Genomic DNA, 26,596 nt, shown 5'->3' with positions numbered 1-26,596 from the left:
TTTTAGAGTATTTAAATTTTGTAAGTGCAATACAGTTTTTAAGAGCTTTCACTGAGAAATACATTCCTCCGGGTTTCGTTCGTTTTCACGCAATTAAGTCAAAAACATAACAGTCAAAACAAACCAAAGAATGTGAACAATAAACGCAAATAACTACACCTGAAATTAAAATGATGAAAAACATTAATTTCAATAACTTATTTATACATTGTATTACAACTAAATGCATTTGTTACATAAAGCAAACTTAAATTTGAGCATTCTCTGCACAACATTCACAGACTTGATTTCCACTGACTGATCTCTATAGTCTATAGATGTGTGATATAACCTAACATAAATCTAAGATCAGTGTTTCCTCCATGGTCACGTCAACACATCCCTTTCAATGTCACAATTAAAACGATTTCAGTCATTAAGACGATAAAAAGATGTAATAAAACAACACCCAATATAAAAAAAAAAACAATTTATTAACGTAAAAGATATTAAATGTGTTTATTACACATTGTGCCCTATCAAAATCCACAGGACCGGAGTGCTCTGTCAGTAAACCAGGATTATGTTCTAAAATCTGAGATTAAAAAGTCTTTCATTTTTGTATTCAGCAGCTGCAGAATCTGTGGTGAAAATTTGATCCCCTCATGTACCCTTTCTTGGTAGTCGATGCTGTTTTCGCTCCAAGTAGCGAGCACGAGCCTCTGTAATTGAGCTTTCATCGTTTCTCTTTTCCATCTTCTTTGCCGCATCCTCTGTGGCTTCTATTTAAACAAAAAATGTGTTACAAATATATGAGACAATCGAAATGAAGCTCAGCCTTTTCAGACGCACCTGCTTGTCTTTTTGCTGCCTCTTTCTTTACCCATTGGTCCATCTCTTCATCCGTTACTTCTTCCCTTGCGACACTACTCAGCTCGTAGACGTCGATTTCATGCAGCTTCGGCAACAGGTCCTTCACCCACTCGTAACGGATGGGGCAAACCGTTCTCACGTACACCCGTGAGGTGACCAACAAGTCATGGAAGATGATCCAATCCAGCTGCAATTCTTGACCAAAGAGCTGAATACACAGAGTTAAAGCGGTTTGGTTAAAATAACCACACACAAATGTAAACAAGCTTAAGAAATTACGTTTTTGGATGGATTTAATTCCTTACACACGATGAGGGGTGAATAACAATGCTGGACCCATGTCCGTCCATGGTGCAGAATGATTTCCCAACAGATCTGAGGAAAACAGAGAAGCTTTAATACTGGCTTTAATAAATACATTTGATTTTATGTAATAAAATGACAATGTGTCACTCACCGCCTGCCTACATTGGTGAAATAACCTAGGCAAAGGCACTGGCGTAGCACTTCATTCCTACTGCCCTCAAACTTCTCATGTGGAAAGTCTTTCTGCTACATAAACGGTCAAAGGACAAGTCGTAAGAATCCAAATAATGAAAGTAAAAGCAAATGCTGTTGTAGAGAAAATCTGAATTACCTGCTTCAGGCGTAGAAGAATCTCCTTTAGCTGTGTCTCAACGCTGAAGGCTGACTTCACTGCTCGCCAATGGATCCAGTGCTCTTTGCACCAGGCAGATGGATGGTCGCTATTAGAAGAACCAAAGTAAGAATGAATACATGATTTTCATAAAGAGTTCTGGATTTATTTATTAATTCGTTCAAACTTCATGGTTTACCTTGCTCTGCACTTCTCAAAGACACCGAGCAGCATGAGGAAATCATTGGAGCTGCCAACAGAAGCTGCTATCTCGTTATGTCGGATCTCTGCTTCCTTTTGTCCTTCTGCTTTACCTAAAAAAGGCAATATTGGAATTATCTAATGCAGGGCCAGCAGGGGTCTCCAAACTCGGTCCTGGAGGGCCACTGTCCTGCAGAGTTTAGCTCCAACCCCAAAAAAAGGCCCTAGTGAGACTAGGGATGGGCAACAGTGGTCGAGTAATCGAGTACTCGAACGTGACAGCGATCATCGATCATGAGAACGATGATCGCCCTGAAAAAAAAATATTTGTCTCTTTTTTTATTGGTTATTGTGTCGTTTTGCGCGGTACCGGAGGTCTGATTGGTTAGCGTTATACAGCCTCCAGACCGCGGCGAAATAAAGTGAAACTGAGGCGTGCACTGCAGTGATGTCTGGAATCACTGTGATCATTAAATGGTTAGTGCAAGATGTGCAGCGCCAATCTGTCATAGCCTACATAGCATTATAATGAAAACACGATGGAAATAGAATGCTGTAAATGATCTGTGCTTAGTTCCCCGTGTCTCAGCTGTTAAAGGAAATCCACAGAGAAACTAGCGAGAACACTCAGACTAGCGCGTGAAGTTCATGTGCGCATTCGCGCAGATGCACGTTGTAAGATTACTTTTATGTTGTCTATATCTGATTAATCTAATATAAGAAGCGTTTGGTTGAGCTTAAGCTAGCAAAGCGCTGCCGTTATACCGGCTGTTGTTCATTCTCTTCAGTTTCAGCTCAAACGCATATTTCATGCTCGACATGATGGTTTAGAGACAGTCATATTCTTTTTAGATAGGCTATTTATTTCTCAGAATCATTGATATTAGTAATGCAGCAGTGCTATACTGTTCTCGTATTTTTTAACAGTAGACCTAGTTTATTTAAAGTTGTTTTTCGTTATGAGTTCGAAAACGCGCAGTGATGTCTGTAAACACTTCGATCATGAATAATACAATTAAGTGCATGATGTGCAGAGTCAATCTGTCAAAGCATTATAATGAGAACACTATTTTAATAAAATGTTGTTTCTGTGTGCTTTCGTTGTCCGTGTATCAGCGTTGTTAAGGGAAGAGCGCATTCAAAATGTTCCGTTTCAAACCCTTCGCCTGTAAATTCTAGCACGCTGAAGTTCACGTGCGCATTCACGTCCTTTTGTGTTGATTTATGTCGTAATAGGTTCCTAATCATCTTCATATTAATATTGATATAGGGTGCGTTTGGTTGAGTTTATTAACCAGCTAGCAAGCACTGCAGGGTGGTGTTATTTCACAGTTTCAGCTCAAAGGCAATGCTCGATATTACTGACTTGGTTATTTGAGACGGTCATTTTATAAAGATGTTTCTTTTTCAAAGACATTTATGCATCATAATCTAGCAGTTATTTTTTGTTTTATATGTTCATGTTTACATATACCCGTTTTCATGTCACGTTTGTATTTGTCAACAACCATTTTCATAACAGTTTTCATTATCTCAATGACGGACATGCCTCGCCCCCTGCACATGCCCCGTCCCCGAGTACTCGTTTTTGAGACCTATTGATGATCGAAATGAGAAATTGACAAAAATGCCCATCCCTAAGTGAGACGCTGATTAGCTGGTTCAGGTGTTTAATTGGAGTTGGAGCTAAACTCTGCAGGACAGTGGCCCTCCAGGGCCGAGTTTGGAGACCCCTGATCTAATGTATTAGACGATATTAGATTTACTGGGACAGGACATTTCATTTTACTGTAAAACGTTATTAGAATTGGGGGAAAAGTATGAATTACCATATAACTTATTGTTAAAAATCTTTATAGCCTACTATACATTATAAGGTTGTGATGCCTAATTTCACATTTATTTAGACAAAATAGTAGACGATATTAATATGGGCCATTTATTGGTTTTCTCCCATACTATGAAAATAATTATTAGTCTGTATCAGTGCCCCTACGCTTTTTCAGATATTAATGTAAATTAATTTCTGACACTCGCTGACCAATCACAACAGACTGGCCCATCTGACCAAGCAGTAGACAGAGTAGGAAAATAGCGACATCTTTTCTTCTGTATTGTGATGTACGTCAAAGTGAAACGGATTGCCGGAGAAAAAAAAGTAGGGTGCAGACTTGGATCTATGCGTTGGTTGTTGATTGGATTTTGACATCTGGGCGTCACACTTAAAAATGGAAGCAAGCTTGCAGTCTATTGTAAGAACGGGGAGGGCTTTAAGAGGACTGAACGACTCGAAGTCCTACATATGTCACCAGAGAGAAGTCTGTCGTTTTCACCGGAACATCACGTTAATTAATTTGATTGAATCACAATCTATTACCTGGTCGAATGAAGATATTTTCTACTGACAGCATGGCAGCCACGGGCAGCATTATGTCCTCACACCCGAGAGCGGCAGCTTTGAGTAGAGCACGAGTAAGATTAGGAGGAAGAGGGAACTCCACCATCAACCTCCCCAGTCTGGTCACATGACCTCTCCTGCCACAAAAAGCTGATATTAGCAATGTATTTAATTCAGATTACAGAAGTGACACATTGAACAACAAACATTATTGACATGTAATGTGAATATCAGCCGTACTGGGGTTACTAGGATGGGCTTCTGGAAAAAATGACAATGGCTATATTCTACCGTCTCAGCGTTTTTTTTGTTGCAATGTACTATTTATATAACAGGCAAGAGTTTGTGTGAGAATGTCACTTCACCTGTCAATGGCATCATACTGATACAGCTGCTTCAGAGCGGTCAGGATAAACCGTTCCTCTGGACAGTCAAGATAAGGAAATCTAAAGACACCATAAAAATAAAAATAAAAGAGAAAGTGTTCATTTCAATTATAAGGAAACCGATTAATCTATACAAAAATAACCATGCAGTCCTGGCGATACCTAATCACATCATGGACACCGAGACATTTCAGTGTGAGAATGACAGACGTAAGACTGGTCCGTTGAATCTCTGGAATGGTGTACTCTGGCATGCATTTGTCCCAGAAGTCTTTACTGTAAATCCTGAAGCATTTTCCTGCAGATGTTCGTCCAGCCCTGCCCGCTCTCTGCTGTGCCTCGCTTCTGTGTGGAAACATTATCAGAATAGATTAAAAGAGGAACCAAAGTGGTTTTTCATTATTTGGACAAAATAGTCAACACCCCACTAAACAGATTTTCACAAGTAGCATAATAACACACAATTAATCAATTAATTTCATACTATCATAATATCAGCATCAAAAGCTATATTAATGAAAACAATTATAAAGCAATTATACTAATAATAAAATATAATAAAATGAATAAACACATTCAATAATACATTAAAAATTATTATTTTTTAAATATTAATAAAACAATCTAAATTGTAGAATTATTTCCAGGTCACACACTTTGAAATTGGTACCACTTCCAGAATATCCAATCCAACCCTTGAGTTGTGGTTTAGTTGTTTCACAAATCCACTGTCAACAATATATCTATAAAACAACATAAAAAAAGAAATGTTAAACTTAAGTAAAACTGCAATATTTCCTCTTCTTAAACACAATCATGCAATTTTGGATTTCAGCTGTTTTACTTGTTAAGAAACTGATGCTTGTGTGATACTGTGTGAGTTGTTTCTACCTGATTCCATCAATTGTGAGTGAAGTAGCCGCAATATTCGTCGCTACCACACACTTCCTCACACCTTTTGGCGCAGGCTGAAATATTTGCCTTTGCTGATCTGTAAAAAATGTTTTTAAAGTAAAACAAACCATGTATTGATCATTTTATGATTACACACAAGATTTCACTCTAATTTGACTTTGAGACCAATCTTAAGACAGGCTAACCTGTTGGCATGGATCCATACAAAGGAAGTATGAGAAGGCCTTCAACAGTTTGGTCATGGACATCGTAACGGTAGTCTAAGATCTCAGCCTTCTCAAAAAGCAAATCACAGGCTTTCTCGATTTCAGACTGTCCTGTTCAAAACATAAGCACAGAGCTACAAACTAAAGAGGAATATCGGAAATATCATAAATAATGAAAATCTGCAAAACTACTGTAATTAATATAGTACACTATATTAAAGATTTTGAGGTGGGTAGGATTTTTTTTATGTTTTAGAAATAAGTCTCTTAAGGGCCCGGCATACACTTCTTTTTCGTTCTTTGCTTAGGGGTAAAAACCTCTAAATATGTGAGAGGCGATATACTGTTAGTGAACTTCCCAACACCACCAACACAGATGAGAGCACAGTTTAGATGAATATGTTAATATGTGCTCAGTGCTTTCTTTTCAAAAACAACATAAATACACAAAAAGGACAGCGGTGAAAAAACAGTAAGCATCTTATCATCGCGATGTGGACGTTTGCACGTGTTCTGTAATTCGGCATTCGAGTAAAATCACTTCACTTTATACAATAGAATGTTTAAAAGCAAGCAGATTTACAGTATTAAACATGAACAGTGCCAGTATCTTTTTCAAAGAGAATTACAATATCTCGTGTGTTCATGTTTTTACTTGCAGACGTCTGACCTGACGTCTAAGAAATTAACTGGAGAAGATTTTCACATCAAAGAAGGCGGAGCCTCAGAGCCACGCCTACCTATTACATAATCACCACAGACCAATGGCAGTTCGAAGGTGTTTACTAGTGAACTTTTCCGGAAAGTTTGCTTTTGGCAAGCTGGTTTGAACTCCCGAAATGAACACAAAATAAACTTAGTTCTGGCTTGATTTTGTTTGAAATTACACCACACCAGTTCGTTCTTCAATTTCGCTCGAAGTATATCGGGGCCTTTATGCTCTCCAAGGCTGCATTTATTTGAGCAAAAATATGGTGAAACAATAATATTGTGAAATATTTTTACATTTTAAAATAACTTTTTTTCGATTTAAATATATTTTAAAATGTAATGTATTACTGTGATGGTAAAGCCAAATTTTAAAGCCAAAGAAATAACAGCATTTATTTAAAATAGAAATTTGTCAGAATAATTTTTTGTAACATTATATTTTATATATTTTATTATTTAATGAGCAATTTAATGCATTGTTGCTGGATACAAGTATTAATTTTTTTGTCTCTTTTTTTAAATCTTACTGACACCAAACATTTGAACAATAATGTACATCCCCGCTGAGCTTACCAGTCAGGAAGACCAAAATATCCCCAGCTTCTTCATTTGTGTGCACATCTAAAGCCACCTTTACCACCTATGGTTCACAAACAGAACACATTTACAGTCTGTGAAGATTCTAGTAGGACTCAAAAATAGAGTTTCCATTCAAACACACTATTTGTAATAGTTTGTAATAACTTATATGTTAACAACACACCTCTTTGACATAGAATGAACTTTCTTTGTCTTTGGGACCAATCAGATTACAGAATTTCTCCTTCACCGGATATGTCCGCCCAGGAATCGTAAATACGGGACAGTTTCCATAAAAAGAGCTAAGCTTTTCTTTTTCTAATGTTGCTGACATCACAACCACTTTGAGGGGTGTTTTACGGCCATGGGACCCTTTTGACAGGGTCTTCTTGAGTAACCCAAGCAAAACATCCTGCAAAACAAACAATTGTATTAAAGATTCAGTGAAATATCTTCTACATTTTATAAAAGCTGAAACTAGCAAAAAATGTGGTACAAAAAAGTACCACAGTATTATGTAGGTTTATTTTATATATATATGTATATACCGGTATATATGTATATACCGGTATATATATATATATATATATATATATATATATATATATATATATATATATATATATATATATATATATATATATATATATATATATATATATATATATATATATATATATATATATATTATCATGATAATTCCAGATAATTCCATAGTATTATTTAAGTACATTGGAGTACCATGTTATTACAATCTGATACAGTCAATGTACTATGGTACCACTGCAGTGCTTTCTTTGTAAATGGAAACTATAAACCACTATAAAAAAAATTATAATTTTAAAACCATCCAACGATTGTATTAATTTCACAAGTAAAAACTGCACATATAAAGTTCACATACTGTATTCAGACTCCTCTCATGGGCTTCATCCAGGACCACAATGCTGTACTGTGTTAAACTGGGGTCTGCAAGAATCTCCCTCAGCATACAACCATCCGTCAAGTATTTAACCACAGTGTCCTGAAAGAAAAAAATACCAACTCGTTAAAAATAACACTAATTACACCAACTGCACATACCTTGCTGGAAAAGGCTATTTTCACAAATCTTGACTATGTACCCTAGCAAATACAAATGCTATATTATTTCCGTTTACTTTGTTGATTTACATTCTACTTGCGCTTGGTGTAAAAATGATATTTATTGCCATCTTAAAGAGCAGCTACCTTATTTAGCCACTACCTAAAAATAATCAAATATGTAAACCACTTGAAAAAAAGAAAGAAATCAAAACAAATAAAATAAAGTAAAAATGTTTGTTCCATTAAAGTTTTTTGTTATTTTGACAGTAGCACAACGTGAAAAAGATTATTTAAGAAAATATTAAATATCCTTAAGAATTAAAAATTGTGGTAATATTTTATGTACTTCCTTGACATTATGTAGATTTTGATTTAAAAATCACAGCATCATATGAAAGAAAGAAATATGAATGAAATTGTGATGTATGCTACCGTTCGAAAGTTTGGGGTCAGTACGACTTTTTTAATGCTCTTGAAAGACGATGCTCACCAAAGCTGCACTTATTTGATCAAAAGTACAGTAAAAACAAACATTGGGAAATATTAGACAATTATCTTTATATTTTAAAATAGTACATTTTCAGCTTCATGACTTCAGTCTTCAGTGTCACATGATCCTTCAGAAATTATTCTGATATGCTGATTTGCTGCTCAAGAAATATTTATTACATTTACATGTATTATTATTATTATTATTATTATTATTATTATAAATGTTGAAATCAGTTGTGCTGCTTAATATTTTTGTGGAAACTGTGATACATTTATTTTTTAGGATTTTAGGAATAGCCTAGAAAGTTCAAGAACATTTATTTGAAACCGAAATCTTTTATGACGGTATTTATAAATGTCTTCACAGATAAAAAAAATAAAAATCTTACTGACCACCAAAATTTGAAAGGTTGTGTCTATTCTTGCGATGTCTGCATAGTGATAATAACATGCGTTTATCTCCTACCTTTGTTGAGCAGTCATCAAAGCGCACTTGGTAGCCCACCTCCTCACCCAGTCTGACCCCCATCTCATGGGACACCCTCTGGGCTACAGTGATGGCTGCAACCCTCCTGGGCTGAGTCACACCAATCCTGCCCTTCCTGCAAAGACCTGAACAGAAACAGAGTCATCCTGAAGAGGAATGATAGATCCTGATGCAAATCCAATACACAGTAGATGAACATGCATGTCCATTAGCGGGCATGAACATGACGTTACCTGCTTTGTACAAATACTGAGGGAGTTGAGTTGTTTTTCCACTGCCAGTTTCACCCGTTACGATCAGGAAGGTGTTTTCCTTCACAGCCTGAATAAGTTTGTCTTTGTACTGATAAATAGGCAGCTTTTTTGCTTCATGATGCTCCGTTTCACTGCTCTTCTCTGCTTTTGACATGTCTGCCCGTTTATGTGCTATTTATCCACTTCCTAAAGTTGCTCGAAAGGATATTTCAGCTCCCGAAACGACTAAAAAATCAGCAGAATATTAATGTCAAGGTAATGGCGCAGAAGACCTTATTTCATCTTGTTTACAAGTTGTTAGTTGGTGAGCGTTTGAACTCCCATCTCTTCTTATTCACAACTCAAGAAAACACATACGCGCCACCTGCTGCACAGGATGACTTAAGGCCGCTCTGTTCACTGCAGTTTTTCAATGGCGTGTCGACGAATATGTGTATAAGTGTTATAATTCAGCATGGAGTGCGTCATATTATGTATGTGCAAAATAAATACACTGAAATTTAAAATAAATACAGACAAAATAGATAAGAATACTAAAGCTCTTCTCAGTACTGTGGGATGGGGTTCCATTTGTGCCAAAAATGAGTCAACTGCTTTGTGCTTTGTACTATACATTTGTCCTTGTCAACAATCATTGTCTACTTGTTCAGGGGCCCGTTTCAGAAAGGAGGTTAAGTGAACTCTGAGTAGGTTAACCCTGAAATAAGGGAAACTCTGGGTTTTCTGTTTCAGAATGGGAGGTATGTCAAACCCGAGAAAGCAGGGTAAGTCAAGCCCGTTTCTAAAAGAGAGGTAACTTATACTCAGAGTCAGTTACCAGGGTAACTTACTCTGTGAACCTAACCTGGTCAGGAGCAGGTTTTCTTTGGTAAACCCAGAGTTTCTTTCGTTCTCCTCCCCCTTTTTAAAGCACCAGCAGTGTTTAAATACTTAATTCATTCATTCAAACTGCACAAATTCTTTTCTTACTGAGTATTTTGGTCGTATTTCAAGTATAAATATAAAAAAATTATAAATTGTATCTAAATCTAAAGTAAGCGAAGTTTACTTAAAACAAATTAAATTATCTGCCACTTGACAAAAATGGCATGTCCTTTTGATACAGGATCCTGACCTTCACTTGATAATCCTCTAGAAGTATCCTAATAATTTGAATTTCCTTTAGGATTTACAGTGGTTGGATGCATAGATGACACTCATATTCCCATCATCACACTTTCTGAAAACGGATTACTGTATGGAATGGAAGGATGCTGCCAGATGGTAGTACGAGATATATGGCATAACCACCACCACAGCCGTTAAATACATTTATTTACAATTTTTATAGTCATCTTTATTTCCTACAAATACTTTATTCTTTTTCCTGTGGGGTGTTAATATTGGGTTAACTCTTATAGCGGTGAATGAGAGAATACATTAAATATATATTTGTGTGTCTCCATTTGCTCAAATAGCAAAAGAAAAACTCCACAATAGTGATTTCACAACTTTCAAAAAGATGGAAAAATTAGAGTGAGATTGATAACGGAAGTGAAAAGAGAGAAAGATGTTAATTTTAACTATCACTCCCATAGACACTGTATTAGAAACACTCTCACAGCAGCGGTAACTTGATTTTTGTAATTTGATGCAAAAGTAATATAATACAAAGTATTAGTGTTATAAATGTACATACATAAAAATAAACAAATGCAAAAAACGTTTCAGGATTTACGATATTGATGACCATTAAAGCACGTTATCACTGTGAAAAGGGTATATGTGGGAAAAGCTGCTGCACATTGGACTCTGAATGATATTTATTTAATATGTCAAATGTTTGTAAAGTCATTAAACCTACACCCATGAACATTTTATGCTTAAAGCTTTTCCTGATTGAATTATGTTTTTTTTTTTTTTTTTCGTTTTTAGCTGCTGCCACATTCTTTGTTTGCCTTTTGGATACCATGAAAATTAAACTTAATTAAAATAATTAAGAATTAAACTTGTGTATTGACCCGGAAGTGCAAACATCTTTTTGTTGGGTGCTGTTGCCATGGTGAATCGTAATTTCGGAGCTCCATTGATCGTGTCTTTTCATAGATGGAGTGCATGAGCTTAACTCAGAGTCAGTCTACTCAGAGTTGATTAAACTACCTCAATTGAGCTGTTCTGAAACCCAAAACTCAGAGTTTCCCATCTCAGAGTAAGTCAACTCAGAGTTCAGGTTTAAACTCAGAGTTGGTTGAACCTCCTTTCTGAAACAGGCCCCAGATAAATTGGTGTATGTTGATGTGGATGCTCTCTGTTTATGTCGTCTTGTATGTCGTCCTTACTGTATTGTTCCTACTCTTTTGGATACATTAGTATATGCTGATGTGTGTGTGCTCTCTGTTTACGTCGTCGTTACTGTCGTCTTACTATATCGTCTTTATTGTCATCTTGCAAATGTGTATAGTTAGTTATTACTCCTACTATATTGTCTTTAGTCATCTTGCAAATGTGTATAGTACAAAGCAGTTGACTCATTTTTGGCACAATTGGAACCCCATACTGTAGCCTACTTCTTGTAAAGGAATGTTAGATGTTGGCCTACATTTGTTTGCAACAAGATAGATTACATTTTATTGATGATTTGAAAAGAGGGATATTTTTATGCCTGATTAAGATATCAAACAGTTATTAGCCGGAAACAGATATTACAACTCCTTAAAAATGTGAAGATCACCTGTGTTTATGACAAACAATTCTGATACTGATACTAACAACTGATCAGTCAACAACTGATACTAAAATGCACCAACTGCTGTTTGCAATGTGCAAAACAAGGGAGATAGCAGGAAAGTCTTTGAAGCATTCATTTTTCTTTTTTATTCAATGATTTGTGTATGTCACTTAACATTGATTGTTTTAATTAAATTAAATGTCAGAATTTATTGAGATATTGAACTGTTTGCAATGATTGAAATGAACAATTATACAGACTGAAACATGTGGATTCTGTGGAACTGGATTCTGTCATCACAATGACTTCTATTCACTGCAGTCTCCATAAATTGGATTTTTAAATTGAAAATCTGCCAGAGAAATGAAAGAAAATGACACAATTAAGATATTTTGGCAACAATAATTGAGTTTAAAAAATTTCATTCAAATTACATTTTAAACCACACAATTACGTTTTTGTTTTTTCCGTTTTTTCTGTTTTGGCCCTGCGTTGCCTGGAATGGAGAGCTCTGCCTGGTTGACTGAAATAATATTTCAAACAGATATGTGGGTTATTTCCATTATTAGCACATTTAATCTGTTTTACCAAACACAAACATTGTCTTACCATAGTATGGTTTTTCATCTGAAGGATGACTTGCAGTTGGCTTAGGAGCGGCTCTAAAAGCTGATTTTTTTCACAATGAGATTTGTATCATTTATCTTATCAAATAATAATAAACTGCCCAAATCAAAACCCCAAAAATGACGAGTCACCTCTCTGAGGATGTTGCCCCTGCTGCACAGCAGATCTTTGATTTGGAGCAGGTACATCATTTTCTTGACATGAACAAATCAATTTATTATTTTACCAAAAATCATAGTGAAAAAAAAGTGAATTCGAAACAAACTTGAAAATGAAGGCTAACGCAGAATCTTATAGTTTGCACAAGTTTGTCACTAGCAGTGAATGGTGAACAGAAGAAACACCTACCATAAACAGTTGTAAAACCCCTTCTCAGACCTTCAAAAATAAGACACAAACATGATTATTTTCAGTGTATATGTATTATATTTCTGTTATATTCTGTTACTAAGGGTTATGTTTAGTTCTTTAGTGTTTTAGGGGCCTGAAAACGGGTTTTTAAAGTGCACGTTTTTTGAAAACTATATATCGCTCTTATCTCCGTGTAAACTACAAAAACACGAATTTGTGAAAACAGTGACGTCATGCACATGTACACTCACCTAAAGGATGATTAGGAACACCATACTAATACTTTGTTTGACCCCATTTCGCCTTCAGAACTGCCTTAATTCTACGTGGCATTGATTCAACAAGGTGCTGAAAGCATTCTTTAGAAATGTTGGCCCATATTGATAGGATAGCATCTTGCAGTTGATGGAGATTTGTGGGATGCACATCCAGGGCACGAAGCTCCCGTTCCACCACATCCCAAAGATGCTCTATTGGGTTGAGATCTGGTGACTGTGGGGGCCATTTTAGTACAGTGAGCTCATTGTCATGTTCAAAAAAACATTTTGAAATGATTCGAGCTTTGTGACATGGTGCATTATTCTGCTGGAAGTAGGCCGTGGCATTTAAACGATGCCCAATTGTTACTAAGGGGCCTAAAGTGTGCCAAGAAAACATCCCCCACACCATTACACCACCACCACCAGCCTGCACAGTGGTAACAAGGCATGATGGATCCATGTTCTCATTCTGTTTACGCTGTTGACTCTACCATCTGAATGTCTCAACAGAAATCGAGACTCATCAGACCAGGCAACATTTTCCCAGTCTTCAACTGTCCAATTTTGGTGAGCTTGTGCAAATTGTAGCCTCTGTTTCCTATTTGTAGTGGAGATGAGTGGTACCCGGTGGGGTCTTCTGCTGTTGTAGCCCACCCGCCTCAAGGTTGTGCGTGTTGTGGCTTCACAAATGCTTTGCTGCATACCTCGGTTGTAACGAGTGGTTATTTCAGTCAAAGTTGCTCTTCTATCAGCTTGAATCAGTCGGCCCATTCTCCTCTGACCTCTAGCATCAACAAGGCATTTTCGCCCACAGGACTGCCGCATACTGGATGTTTTTCCCTTTTACCCCACCATTCTTTGTAAACCCTAGAAATGGTTGTGCGTGAAAATCCCAGTAACTGAGCAGATTGTGAAATACTCAGACTGGCCCGTCTGGCACCAACAACCATGCCATGCTCAAAATTGCTTAAATCACCTTTCTTTCCCATTCTGACATTCAGTTTGGAGTTCAGGAGATTGTCTTGACCAGGACCACACCCCCAAATGCATTGAAGCAACTGCCATGTGATTGGTTGATTAGATAATTGCATTAATGAGAAATTGAACAGGTGTTCCTAATAATCCTTTAGGTGAGTGTATACCGCGATTTCAGTCTATAGGTGCATGGTTCTTTACAAAGTGACATCACCAACTACTGGCCTGGCATGAATAATACAGCTTTTTTTAGTCGTTTTCGTGGACCCGTGTGAATGAGGATCATTTTGACAATGTTGTAGTCTGTCGTGCAAAGGAAAAACGTTTCCGTTTTTAGTACATCATTGTCGTGCCCTACATTCACTATTCCCTACATTACTCTACTAATATAGTCCACTTGAAGGAGTGAATGAAAACGAGTGAGTGAATTCAGACACTGAGTGCCGCTTTTGTATAGTTTGTGCTTGCTGTTTAATAATTATTTGAAACGTAGCAAACTGGCAGCTCCAGTAGTAATGAAACGATTTATCTTTAAGTCTGCCATGGAAACTAGCATGTATAAACCGTAATTAAACAATTTAATAATAAATTAAAAAGGAATTTATACCTGTATGATATTACGCTGGACCAGCGCGGTATGTAAAATGGATGGATGGATGATAATTCAGCTGCAACATCTCCTGGCGAGATGCGGGAATTCATTCACTGTGCAACTCTCACAGTGCATTATGGGTATTCTCAAGCCGTTAAGCATACATCAGTTGTACACTCGTTATTGTGGTGCATTGTGGGATTTCGGACACAGCCATTGTTAGTTGCCTTGGTTTCTAATTGAATTACACACCTGTGTATTTCCCTAGTGTATTTAAGCCATTGGTTTTCCTCAGTTCCTTGTCTAGTGTTAAAGTTGTGTGTGTGTAGTGCTTGGTTTCCCTCTGTGTTCATTAAAAGTCAGTTTAATCGTCTTCTTGCTTGCTCACTTGGATTGCTACAAATTTACTTGTTACATTTACGTTACTTTTTTTGCTCAAATTTTCCAAGAAACCCCCTGGGGGCTCCAGACTCCAGTTTGAAACTCCTGGTCTAGATAACAAACGTCAAAACAAGTGGCAAACAAATGATGCTAGAGCTTTTCTAATTTGATACTTCTTATAGACAGATTTTTAAGTGGACCCTGTGTTTTTTCAAAACCACTGGCTTGCAAGTAAAGCATTTAAGTGATGTTTCTTACCCCTGTTGTTTCTGTTTCTCTGTTCACTGCTTTCTGTATTCTGTGTTTCCTCAGGGGGGTTATTACCTAAGAGTCAAATGGTTTTCATAAAGGTCAAGAAACTCCACAAAATGCCGCTCACTGAACGTCTCTGCTCACCTTCACTCTGCACACCATCAACAGGATTGGATTTGGACGATCCATTTGTATGCTTTCCTGTCCAAGAGAAGATAATACTTTTAATCAGAGCTGAGAACATTAATTTGTGTAAATGCAAGAATTATTCTTTTAGTACTCACCACAAAATTTTGAAAACAAGCTGAATGCAATAAAAAGGAGAATAAGTAGTCCGGCTCCAGCAGCAAAGTAGAACCAGGGATTTAATTCATCAAGACTCCCTGCATGGACAATTACAGCAAAATGTAAACAGTACGATGTTTATGAAACACAAAATTATAAAAGGGACTAACAAATCAAAGCATTGTATGGCCCATAATTAATTACTTGTAAAAATGCAAACACTGGATAAAAACATACCACTTTATATTAAGTGTCTTTAACTACTATTTACTAACATTTCCATGAATCATTTGATACAATGCACTTAATTGTGTACATGTGTTTTACATTGTACTTGTATTTAAAAATACCCGCATGCAATTCATTTCTGTACATCTATAAATACACTGTTGACGCTTCCCTTACACCTAACCCACACCACACTACCCGTATCCCACCTCAATAGCAGCAAAAGTGTTTTGCAATACAGTATGAACACAATAAGTACATAATTTTAGTAGTAAGTTAAAGATACCTAATATAAAGTGACCTGATTTTTACAAAAAAGAGAGTAAAAATGGCAAAGTAAAAACCTGTAGAACATCACATTATATAACTTTACATTAAAATGCTGTTGTATGTTTTTTGCAAGTAAAAACTAAAGGACCATAGAATTATGGTGAAAAACAGTAAAAAGACATTGCCAGAAGTGCATGTGTGCATATAAATATTTTTGTTCCTTCTTAGTTTTGTAATCAGTTATGTACATTTTGTTTTTCTGTTATTTAGTTCATATTTATTCCATTATTTTAGCATCATGTGTGTCACCCTGCAGGTGTTTTGTGTTGGCAATGTTTTATGAATAATCCATTTGCACTGAACTCAGATTCTTTGTGTAGTAAAACTAATTTTAAATGTAAAAAGAAAAAAGTGTTTACCAAGTAGATTGGTGAAATGAACATTATATCACTTAATGAAAGACACTAAATTGGCACCAATATGCAATCCTGTAATAACTGGAATATTGTCACCATATGTTTTAGTGATTTTCTGGCAACATACCATTTTTTTTACCATAAATGTTTTTTTACAGTGTAGCATCTATAAACACATGTGATAACTGTTCTACATTGAGATACTTGTGAAAACTTCCCCCAGTCACAATAAGCTCCAGATATTTCCAATTACTGAACTTACTCTCAACTGGCTCTGCCTCTGATTCTCTGATTTCCACTCTCCGGCATTTACTGCCCTGCTCACAAAAGTACGGGCCGATGTCTGAAGGCTCCAGATCATGGATGAGGATGGAGAAGTTTCCGTCTTTGAACAGAAGGGGGAAAACACTCACTCGTCCTTCTCTAGGACTATCAAAATAGATTCTGCCATTATGGCTGATCCTTAGAAGAGTGGCTCCATTGGAAAAGTGGCTCCATTTCACTGTATCATTGTCAAAGCTTATATTAAAGTGGCACGAGAGAAAGACCTCAGATTTCAGAGAGGCGCTGATGGTGACCTCTGTACATTTTCTGTTCCAGTGGTCCAGAGCTAAAATGGAGGGTCATCGAAATATAACTGATTCAGTATCATATCACACAGACACACATTTTAGGAGTTGAAAATGTTCTAAAGATGTTTCTAAAGAAATGCCTGGTTCATTAATCTTAAACACATCAATGTAAAAATAAAATAAAATAAAATAATAAAAAAATTTACAATATTATACTATTCTTTTGCACCATTATTGATAACATTAATAATGTAGTCAATATTATGATTTTGTTTATTAGCCTATGCTACATCATAATTAATAATAAGGTATTTTGAACCTACCATGTGAAGACACCAAAGCACCAAAAAATATCCAAAGATGTGAAATATACATGATGCATGTCATTCAAGATGTCAAAGTTTGCAAGACCAAGTCAGAGATTGAGAACGTGTAGGCTGATGTCCTTGTCCACATGTTATTTCCTGTGAATTCACACTCACAGGCACTTACATGTGGCGGTCTAGAGCTGCAAATTCACAGACTCGACATTTACCTGTAAGCATATATGCTGATTTGTGATGCAACTATAAACACACAATGAAAAATGTGCTTTGTAATACATTTGATAACATGGCTGAGGGCAGATAGATTTTCTTTTGCAATATTGTGCTTTGAGGCTACTTACCTCGTTTAAACAGCAGGTTTCCATTTCTACTACCACATCCTGTAGCAAAATCAAAGTGAGATCAACTTAGTTAGATGCATGCCCTATTGCAAAACTAACAAAGTGTAGGCTATGCCAGAGAAGATTCTTGTCCAACTCGTTCACAAAGCATTTAATCACTGACATCACTGATGTTATAGGCTACAGTTTCAACTTACCTTACAACAGAAAGTACATCTTATTGGAGGTAGGCTATTGCATTAGTTTAGGCCTATCGTTTATCATTATACATTGCAAAATCACATTTACTATCACATCAAACATGCAAGTCATTTGACTGAAATGAAGATTGTGCCCCAGCTACAACAGCAGGCTCACTGTATAAGCTATAGTTTATTTTAAGATCCGCTTGCAACAACCGCAACATGAGCATGTGAAAGTATAGCCGCAGTGTTTCCCCTAAATGACAATAAAAAATAACACTGGGTGTTTTAATTTTTCCTCTTGTTGGCTTTCTTTATAGTGTGCTTCAGATTACAAGTTCATCTAAATAAATCAAAGCAAGCTGTTTTAACATTTAATCCTTAAAACGTAGGCTATTAGCATATATTTTCATCCAACTAACTTTTTTTTTTTTTTTGAGCTATATAGTAGCCTACTTATTGTTTATGTACTATTACTTATTCAGGTACTAGTGCTTATTATTTAATTGAAATAAACAAATTTAATAATTGATTATCTTTACAATGGAAATGAATCAACACTGAACTGACTTCAGCTGAACAACCATCATTGGATCATTTTCCTCTTATCACTGTAAAGCTGCTTTGAAACAATCTGTATTGTATAAAGCGCTTTATAAATAAAGACTTGACTTTAGTGTAAGCTACCATTATAAAGATTAGACACTGGTATTCATTTTAATCATTTTACATTAGGCCTACTAGAAACAAATTCACTATAGGCTACTTATTTTTTTTAGGTAGGCTACTAGTAACTTTTCAGACCAAAGATATCAGGAACTTAATATCCACTAGTACTTTTTAAACTGACATTTCTACTCAGTATGCAAATATTACGTTAAATATCAATGAACCAACAAATAAGAGAGCGATGAGACAGGACATTGAATGAGAAGATATGAGAAAGAAGGTACAACACGCCAGAGGTTGTTGAATAAATGAGCAGAAAATGCTACTAGCTATGCTGAAAGCATTATTCTACCTCTTGTAGTGTTTACATGACTTCCTTTCAAAGCTTGAAGGAAGCTTAAAGTTTACTAAAAGTAGTTGCGTCACCTACTGGACAGAATAGTCAATAGCAATATTCATGTCAAGTCTCGTCACCTTTATTTATAAAGCGCTTTACAATACAGATTGTTTCAAAGCAGCTTTACAGTGATAACAGGGAAATCATGCATTTCGAATGTTGTTCAGCTGAAGTCAGTTCCAGACTCCAGTAACAAATTGGTTAGATTGTTTAGGGAAAAGAATGGGATTTCTATATTAGTCACTCACTAGCAGGGCCGTGCAGAGAGTTCTTCAGGGGCAGGGGCTCAAATGTAAAAAAGGGGCATATATATATATATATATATATATATATATATATATATATATATATATATATATATATATATATATATATATATATATATATATATATATATATATATATATATATATATATATATATATATATATATATATATATATATATATATATATATATATATATATATATATATATATATATATATCCTTATGCTCATCAAGCCTGCATTTATTTAATCAAAAATACAGAAAAAACAGTATCCTAATATTGTGAAATATTATTACATTATGTTCTTTTTAACTTTTTATTAATCAAAGAATCTTGAAAAGAGTATCACAGTTTCCATCATTGACATTAAATCCTCATATTAGAATGATTTCTGAATGATCATGTGACACTGAAGAGTGGAGTAATGATGCTGAAAATCCAGCTGTGATCACAGGAATAAATTATATTTTAAATTATTTTAAAATAGAAAACCATTATTTTAGCAATATTTCACAATATTGCTGTTTTTTATTAAATAAATGCAGGCTTGATGAACATAAGAGACTTATAATGCTGCATAATATTAAAAAATGGTAAGTTAATATAATAAAGTCCTTTCACGTCACCATTTCGCCAGCCTACACTTCATATAATAGGCCTATAGGTGCCGGCGGCACTTGGGTTTTGTTAACTTTGATAGTTTCATGAAATAGTAAACGGTGTATCAATATACATAAATACAAGTGAATTTAACACTAATGCGACTTTTGCTGCTGTGGTTTTGTGTAGGGATTTGTTTGTTGTCAGTTAAAATCCATTTAGTTAGTGATGGAATTTAAAATATGACACAAACCACAGGAAATCGTTCCACAAACGTTAGTTAGTCTGTCCATGTAATTTTCAACCGATTTATGAATAAGAACAGAAAATTACTGCTTCACTTTACATCGCCCAATGGAATTTGAACTTGCTTTGCCAGATCACGATTGGTTGGTGTAACATATGACAAACGGGCATTGGTGAATTGTGTAATACTTATATAATATATAGATTTGTAATTAAATCAACACATTAGCTCTGATTATGGATGAAAAAAAAATATTGGTTTACTTTTTTCCCGTAAGGCCACACACTCTCTGAAAGGACCATATTTGGCTCGAGAGCCGTTTCCGAGCAGTGGAAAATCAGCATAATATGCTGGCTTCAAGAAGACATCTTTTCCAGAGACGTCCATGCATATTTCAACAAGACAATGCAAAACCACATTCTGCACACATTACAAAGTCCTGGCTGCGGAGGAAGAGGGTACGGGTATTTGACTGGCCTGCCTGCAGTCCCGACCTGTCTCCAATAGAGAATGTGTGGCGCATTTTGAAGCGCAAAATGCGACAACGAAGACCCCGTACTGTTGCCCACCTTAAGACTTGTTTGCAGGAAGAATGGGACAAAATTACACCTGAAACACTTCATCACATGGTGTCTTCAGTCCCTAAACGTCTTTTAAGTGTTGTGAAAAGGAATGGCAAAATTACAAAGTGGTAAATGCTTTACTGTCCCAACTTTTTTTTAAATGTGTTGCAGGTCTGAATGACAGGAAAGGATGCATATTTACAAATGACATGAAGTTGACCAGACAAAACATGAAATATTTTGTGTTCATATTGTCTGCAATGAAATACAAGTCAAAGTAAATTTAGAAATCCCTTATTTTTTTATTATTTGCGTTTTCCATACTGTCCCAACTTTTTCTGATTTGGGGTTGTAAATACCGATCCACGGTAACAATCAAAATGTCGACAAGCGTCTGTTAAAGCTGCAGTCCGTAACTTTTTTTGGGGGTTAAAAATGATCCAAAATCAATTTGAGCTAGTACATAATCAGTCAGTGTTCAAAACAATCTCCTTATCTTCACCACAACAGTAAGCTTGTGGTAATGTGTTCTAATTTGAGTGGTAAAGAAGGAGTCCCGGCTAGTATGTGTGAGGATGCTGCAGGTGGCGGATCATTTATAGCCTTTTCTCGCAGCAGCTGGAATAATAAAATGTATCATTTAGATTATGGATTGCAATCCAGAAAGGACCAAAAGACAATCATCAGTGACAACTGGAGATTCACCTGTCAAAAGCAAACAATTAGACTGTACGGAAATTGAAATCTACAGGAAACACTAATAAATACATGTAGTCACGCAATGCTGATGTTGTAACAATAATAATAATAATTTGCATGGGTTTGATGTGATATGAGCTAAGCGTCTGTTAGATTTAATCACTGTTGGTAGCGCAAATTATTGTAATGCTTTTTGCTTGGTCAGAACAAAATTGGCAGACATGTTACTTACTTGTTCAAATGAAATTTTGCTGGAAAAATTCTTATTTTGGTCATACTCCAAGATGTATAATCTGTGTTTGCGAAGTACAGTATCCACACCGGTGCGGTGACTGACAGCCACACATACTCCTCAAAACAGATGAATCCACGCAGAGGAGCCGCTCCGATGCACAAACCACGTTAAGATGATAATTCTGCAAATAGCTGCAATTGCAGGTTTCAAACAGAGAGGGCGACAAAGCAAAACTTACTTTAAATGCGAGTCATTGTATTATTCATTCAATGCGATTAAAAAAAATTATATTGAAAAAAATTCAAAATAGTTTTATTAACATTGTTTAGTTCGTGGGAAAATCATGATCTCTATTAAACAAACAAAAACAAAAAAATTTGATATAACCTCATGTGATGAAGCAGGAGGTGGAGATCTTAAAAAAAAATGAATCAGCATTCAAAAATATATTTCTTAGGCAATATTAGAATAGAACTACATGTTTATGTAATTATTCTTTAACTCCATGTCATAAGGTAACATTGTCAAAACAAAACGTTTTTGTAAAATGATATCTGAAAGGTCATTGGAAGTACAAAATTAAATTAAAAAAAAATCTTCACAAGTAGAGTTCTGCAGTGAAGCACACGACTCTGGAGAATATGACAAAAACCGTCTTTAATCCAATGATCCAGAACAAGAACATTCAGAAGAACTTACAATTAGCCTACTTATACTCACGAGACAGAACAATCAACAGAGGAAACAGGCAGGGAATAATGAGGGGAAAAATGACTGACAGGTGGAGGGGGTGGAGTGCCCTCTGGTGGTAACTCTCACTGGTGATGGTGACATTTACATTTAGTCATTTTGCAGACGCTTTTATCCAAAGCGACTTACAAATGAGAGCAAAAGAAGCAACTAGAACAGCCAAGGGCAACAGTATATGCAAGTGCTGTACACTCTAAAAAAAAAGGCTCGTAAGGGGAACCTTTTTTAGTGCTATATAGCACCAATTTTGGTGCTTCAGTGGTTCTTCAGCGGTTCTTCAGAGGTGCTATATAGCACCTTAGTCAAAGAACCGGTGAAGAGCCTCTGAAGAACCACTAAAGAACCACTGAAGCACCAAAATTGGTGCTATATAGCACTAAAAAAGGTTCCCCTATGATTACGAGCCAAGAACCATTTTTGGTGCCATATAGAACCTTTTTTTTTTAGAGTGTAGCAAGTCTCAGTTAATCTAGCTCAGAACACACAGTAGATTTTTTTTTTTTTATAAATTAGACAGACAGAAAATGAATAGAATGATGAAGTGCTATTCTTGATTGGTCAGGTGCTGCTGGAAGAGATGTGTCTTTAGGTGTTTTTTGAAAACGGCTACAGACTCGGCCGCACGAATTGAGATCGGCAGGTCATTCCACCAGGTGGGAACGGCCCAGGAAAAGCTCAGTGATTATTAATTAGCATATTTCAGCTCAATTATTTAAGTTTGACTTGAAGAATCATGTATTGATAAAACATTTCAAAACCGATGACATAATTGATCTGTAATAGGGAATCCTGTTTTTATGTCCCACTGTTGTCAGCATTTCTTCGATTGCAGTGTTATGCCATAAATTCTCTAACCATGTCCATATACTGTCGTGATAGAGTCATTTTGATCTGGAGTTCTGAATGCTGATAAAACATAAATAATACATTTTAGCTTGCTTATTCTTAATTAGTATATTTGAGCTCAATTATTGCCTATCAATGCTCCTCTGTTGGATAGAAGTTTGACTTGAAGAATCATGTTCTTGAAAAACTAAAGAGTATGACATCTCATATATTGTTTGATAACAAATTATATTAATATAGACTTTCAGCAGGAATTTCACACAGCAATTGAAAACGTACTTGCAAACTGTAATTAAATGAAATTAAAATTAAATATGAATTTTGCTTTTGTAATCATATAACATATTTTGTATTAACATATCAACTGGCATAAGTGGCATTAATAAATCTATCAATCCGTTCTTCAGAAAAACAAACAAATCAAGATCTTAAAATCTCATACACATCATTTTTACTGAACTTACCTTCATTAATAGAGCAAGAGGATCTCATACAACGGTTGTGTAAGCCTGAATTTTATTTACAAACAAATAAATAGGAGTCAGTTTATAGTTTGTCTAAATACTGGTTCATTATATTTTTAATTTGGATAATAAATAAAAAATATATAGCTCACCAGTGCGTTTAAAAACAATAAAAAGAAGAGTGAAAAATCCGGCTCCAGCAAAAAAGAATAACCTGGAGTAATTATAAGAGTTCAACTCCTCAGTTTCTGTGCCACAAAATAGAAATGTTATGTTATATAAATGTAAAATGATTCAGTATATTTTGTCACAATTCATTTTTTTATCTTTTTCATTTGAAAGACTCTCCCATGCAGGGACTGAACTTACTCTCAACTGGCTCTGCCTCTGATTCTCTGATTTCCACTCTCCAGCATTCACTGCCCAGCTCACAAAAGTACGGGCCGATGTCTGAAGGCTCCAGATCATGGATGAGGATGGAGAAGTTTCCGTCTTTGAACAGAAGGGGAAAAACACTCACTCGTCCTTCTCTAGGACTATCCAAATAGATTCTGCCATCATTCATGATCCTTAGAAGAGTGGGTCCATTGGAAAAGTGCCTCCATGTCACCATTTCAATGTCAAAGCTTATATTTAAGTGGCACGAGAGAAAGACCTCAGATTTCAGAGAGGCGCTGATGGTGACCTCTGTACATTTTCTGTTCCGGTGGTCCAGAGCTAAAATGGAGGGTCATCGAAATATAACTGATTCAGTATCATATCACACAGACACACATTTTAGGAGTTGAAAATGTTCTAAAGATGTTTCTAAAGAAATGCCTGGTTCATTAATCTTAAACACATCAATGTAAAACTAAAATAAAAAATAAATGTAAAAAAATTATTTACAATATTATACTATTCTTTTGCACCATTATTGATAACATTAATAATGTAGTCAACATTATGATTTTGTTTATTAGCCTATGCTACATCATAATTAATAATAAGGTATTTTGAACCTACCATGTGAAGACACCAAAGCACCAAAAAATATCCAAAGATGTGAAATATACATGATGCATGTCATTCAAGATGTCAAAGTTTGCAAGACCAAGTCAGAGATTGAGAACGTGTAGGCTGATGTCCTTGTCCACATGTTATTTCCTGTGAATTCAGAAAACAGGCTCTTACGTGTGGCGGTCTAGAGCTGCAAATTCACAGCGACTCGACCTTTAACCTGCAAGCATTATGCTGATTTGTGATGCAACTATAAACACAATGAAAAAAGTGCTTTGTAATACATTTGATAACATGGCTGAGGGCAGATAGATTTTCTTTTGCAATATTGTGCTTTGAGGCTACTTACCTCATTTAAACAGCAGGTTTCCATTTCTACTACTACATACTGTAGCAAAATCAAAGTGAGATCAACTTAGTTAGATGCATGCCCTATTGCAAAACTAACAAAGTGTAGGCTAGAGAAGATTCTTGTCCAACTCGTTCACAAAGCATTTAATCACTGACATCACTGATGTATAGGCTACAGTTTCAACTTACCTTACAACAGAAAGTACATCTTATTGGAGGTATTGTGTTTATGCTTATCATTTATCATTATACACAGCTACAACAGCAGCCCCCCCCCCCCCCCCCCCCCCCCCGGTTTTGAAAGTGTATGTATGCCTTGCTCACTGCATAAGCTATAGTTTATTTTAAGATCCGCTGGCAACAACCGCAACATGAGCATGTGAAAGTATAGCCGCAGTTTCACCTAAATGACCATAAAAAATAACACTGGGTGTTGTAATTTTTCCTGTTGTTGGCTTTCTTTATAGTGTGTTTCAGATTACAAGTTCATCTAAATAAATCAAAGCAAGCTGTTTTAACATTTAATCCTTAAAATGTATTAGTATATATTTTCATGCAACTAGGTCAACTTATTTTTTTTTTTTTAGCTATATAGTAGCCTACTTATTGTTTAGGTACTATTACTTATTCAGATACTAGTGCTTATTATTTAAACAAAATAAACTAATTTAATAATTACATTTTTCTTTACAATGGAAATGAATCAACACTGAACTGACTTCAGCTGAACAACCATCATTGGATCATTTTCCTCTTATCACTGTAAAGCTGCTTTGAAACAATCTGTATTGTATAAAGCGCTTTATAAATAAAGACTTGACTTTAGTGTAAGCTACCATTATAAAGATTAGACACTGGTATTTAATCGAATAGTGACTAGTATTTCATTTTACATTAGGCCTACTAGAAACAAATTCACTATAGGCTACTTATTTTTTTGGGTAGGCTACTAGTAACTTTTCAGACCAAAGATATCAGGAACTTAATATCCACTAGTACTTTTTAAACTGACATTTCTACTCAGTATGCAAATATTACGTTAAATATCAATGAACCAACAAATAAGAGAGCGATGAGACAGGACATTGAATGAGAAGATATGAGAAAGAAGGTACAACACGCCAGAGGTTGTTGAATAAATGAGCAGAAAATGCTACTAGCTATGCTGAAAGCATTATTCTACCTCTTGTAGTGTTTACATGACTTCCTTTCAAAGCTTGAAGGAAGCTTAAAGTCCTCATGAAATCAAAATCGGTCTTATTTACTTTGTTAGCCCACATTACAGGTCTTAGGGTGAACAATTAATCCGTGCAAGTTAATACACATAAAAAATTGTTTGCCGTGGTAATCTTTAATCAAAATCTGAAAAGTAACTTCCGGTCTTGAATGGCGTTCCCTTTCCGATGACGACTATGCGCCGGCTTGGGTTTGAATCTCCTTAACCACTCCCCTCCAACCGTTACTGTGCGTTCACACCGCCGCCGGCGAGAGCGTCAAAGTGGCCGGAAGTCATTCATTCTCAATGGGAGCCCGGCGG

General features: G+C 35.7%; 3 protein-coding genes across 6 annotated transcripts; all 3 read right to left on the bottom strand.

The window, feature by feature from the left end:
• Positions 1-4: 4 nt before the first annotated feature.
• dhx40 (DEAH (Asp-Glu-Ala-His) box polypeptide 40) lies at positions 5-12,217 on the bottom strand. Of its 3 annotated transcripts, XM_079824113.1 has the most exons (18): positions 12,172-12,217; positions 9,184-9,429; positions 8,930-9,075; positions 7,790-7,909; positions 7,070-7,297; positions 6,880-6,946; positions 5,575-5,706; positions 5,366-5,465; positions 5,131-5,217; positions 4,637-4,819; positions 4,454-4,534; positions 4,068-4,225; positions 1,689-1,803; positions 1,490-1,598; positions 1,310-1,404; positions 1,158-1,227; positions 832-1,060; positions 168-761 (listed from the first exon to the last, which is right to left on the bottom strand). In XM_079824113.1, exons 2-18 carry the CDS (start codon positions 9,356-9,358, stop codon positions 643-645), a joined length of 2,214 nt encoding a protein of 737 aa, XP_079680239.1. In that variant the 5' UTR covers positions 9,359-9,429; positions 12,172-12,217; the 3' UTR covers positions 168-642. The 3 variants fall into 3 exon arrangements, with proteins under 3 accessions (XP_079680238.1, XP_079680239.1, XP_079680240.1); XM_079824112.1 differs by lacking the exon at positions 12,172-12,217 and having other exon boundaries at positions 5-761; positions 9,184-9,554; XM_079824114.1 differs by lacking the exon at positions 12,172-12,217 and having other exon boundaries at positions 1,310-1,401; positions 9,184-9,554.
• On the bottom strand, positions 11,117-18,186 carry LOC307130859 (uncharacterized protein). Of its 2 annotated transcripts, XM_079824116.1 has the most exons (12): positions 17,985-18,186; positions 17,788-17,826; positions 17,444-17,655; positions 16,811-17,158; positions 15,634-15,732; positions 15,494-15,550; positions 15,356-15,421; positions 12,887-12,916; positions 12,670-12,732; positions 12,521-12,580; positions 12,366-12,434; positions 11,117-12,263 (listed from the first exon to the last, which is right to left on the bottom strand). In XM_079824116.1, the coding sequence occupies exons 3-12, from the start codon at positions 17,505-17,507 to the stop codon at positions 12,220-12,222; spliced, it is 900 nt and encodes a 299-aa protein (XP_079680242.1). In that variant the 5' UTR covers positions 17,508-17,655; positions 17,788-17,826; positions 17,985-18,186; the 3' UTR covers positions 11,117-12,219. The 2 variants fall into 2 exon arrangements, with proteins under 2 accessions (XP_079680242.1, XP_079680241.1); XM_079824115.1 differs by lacking the exon at positions 17,985-18,186 and having other exon boundaries at positions 17,788-17,847.
• A 4,717-nt stretch (positions 18,187-22,903) lies between these two features.
• On the bottom strand, positions 22,904-24,872 carry LOC307130860 (uncharacterized protein). Its single transcript, XM_079824117.1, has 4 exons — positions 24,715-24,872; positions 24,079-24,426; positions 23,862-23,957; positions 22,904-23,754 (listed from the first exon to the last, which is right to left on the bottom strand). The coding sequence occupies exons 1-4, from the start codon at positions 24,776-24,778 to the stop codon at positions 23,666-23,668; spliced, it is 597 nt and encodes a 198-aa protein (XP_079680243.1). The 5' UTR covers positions 24,779-24,872; the 3' UTR covers positions 22,904-23,665.
• Positions 24,873-26,596: the final 1,724 nt, after the last annotated feature.

This window comes from Gobio gobio, assembly GCF_949357685.1.
Source record: "Gobio gobio genome assembly, chromosome: 8".
NCBI classification, from domain to species: Eukaryota; Metazoa; Chordata; class Actinopteri; order Cypriniformes; family Gobionidae; genus Gobio; species Gobio gobio.
The sequence above is the reverse complement of the archived record's forward strand: the minus strand, read 5'-3'. Positions and strand labels throughout refer to the sequence as shown.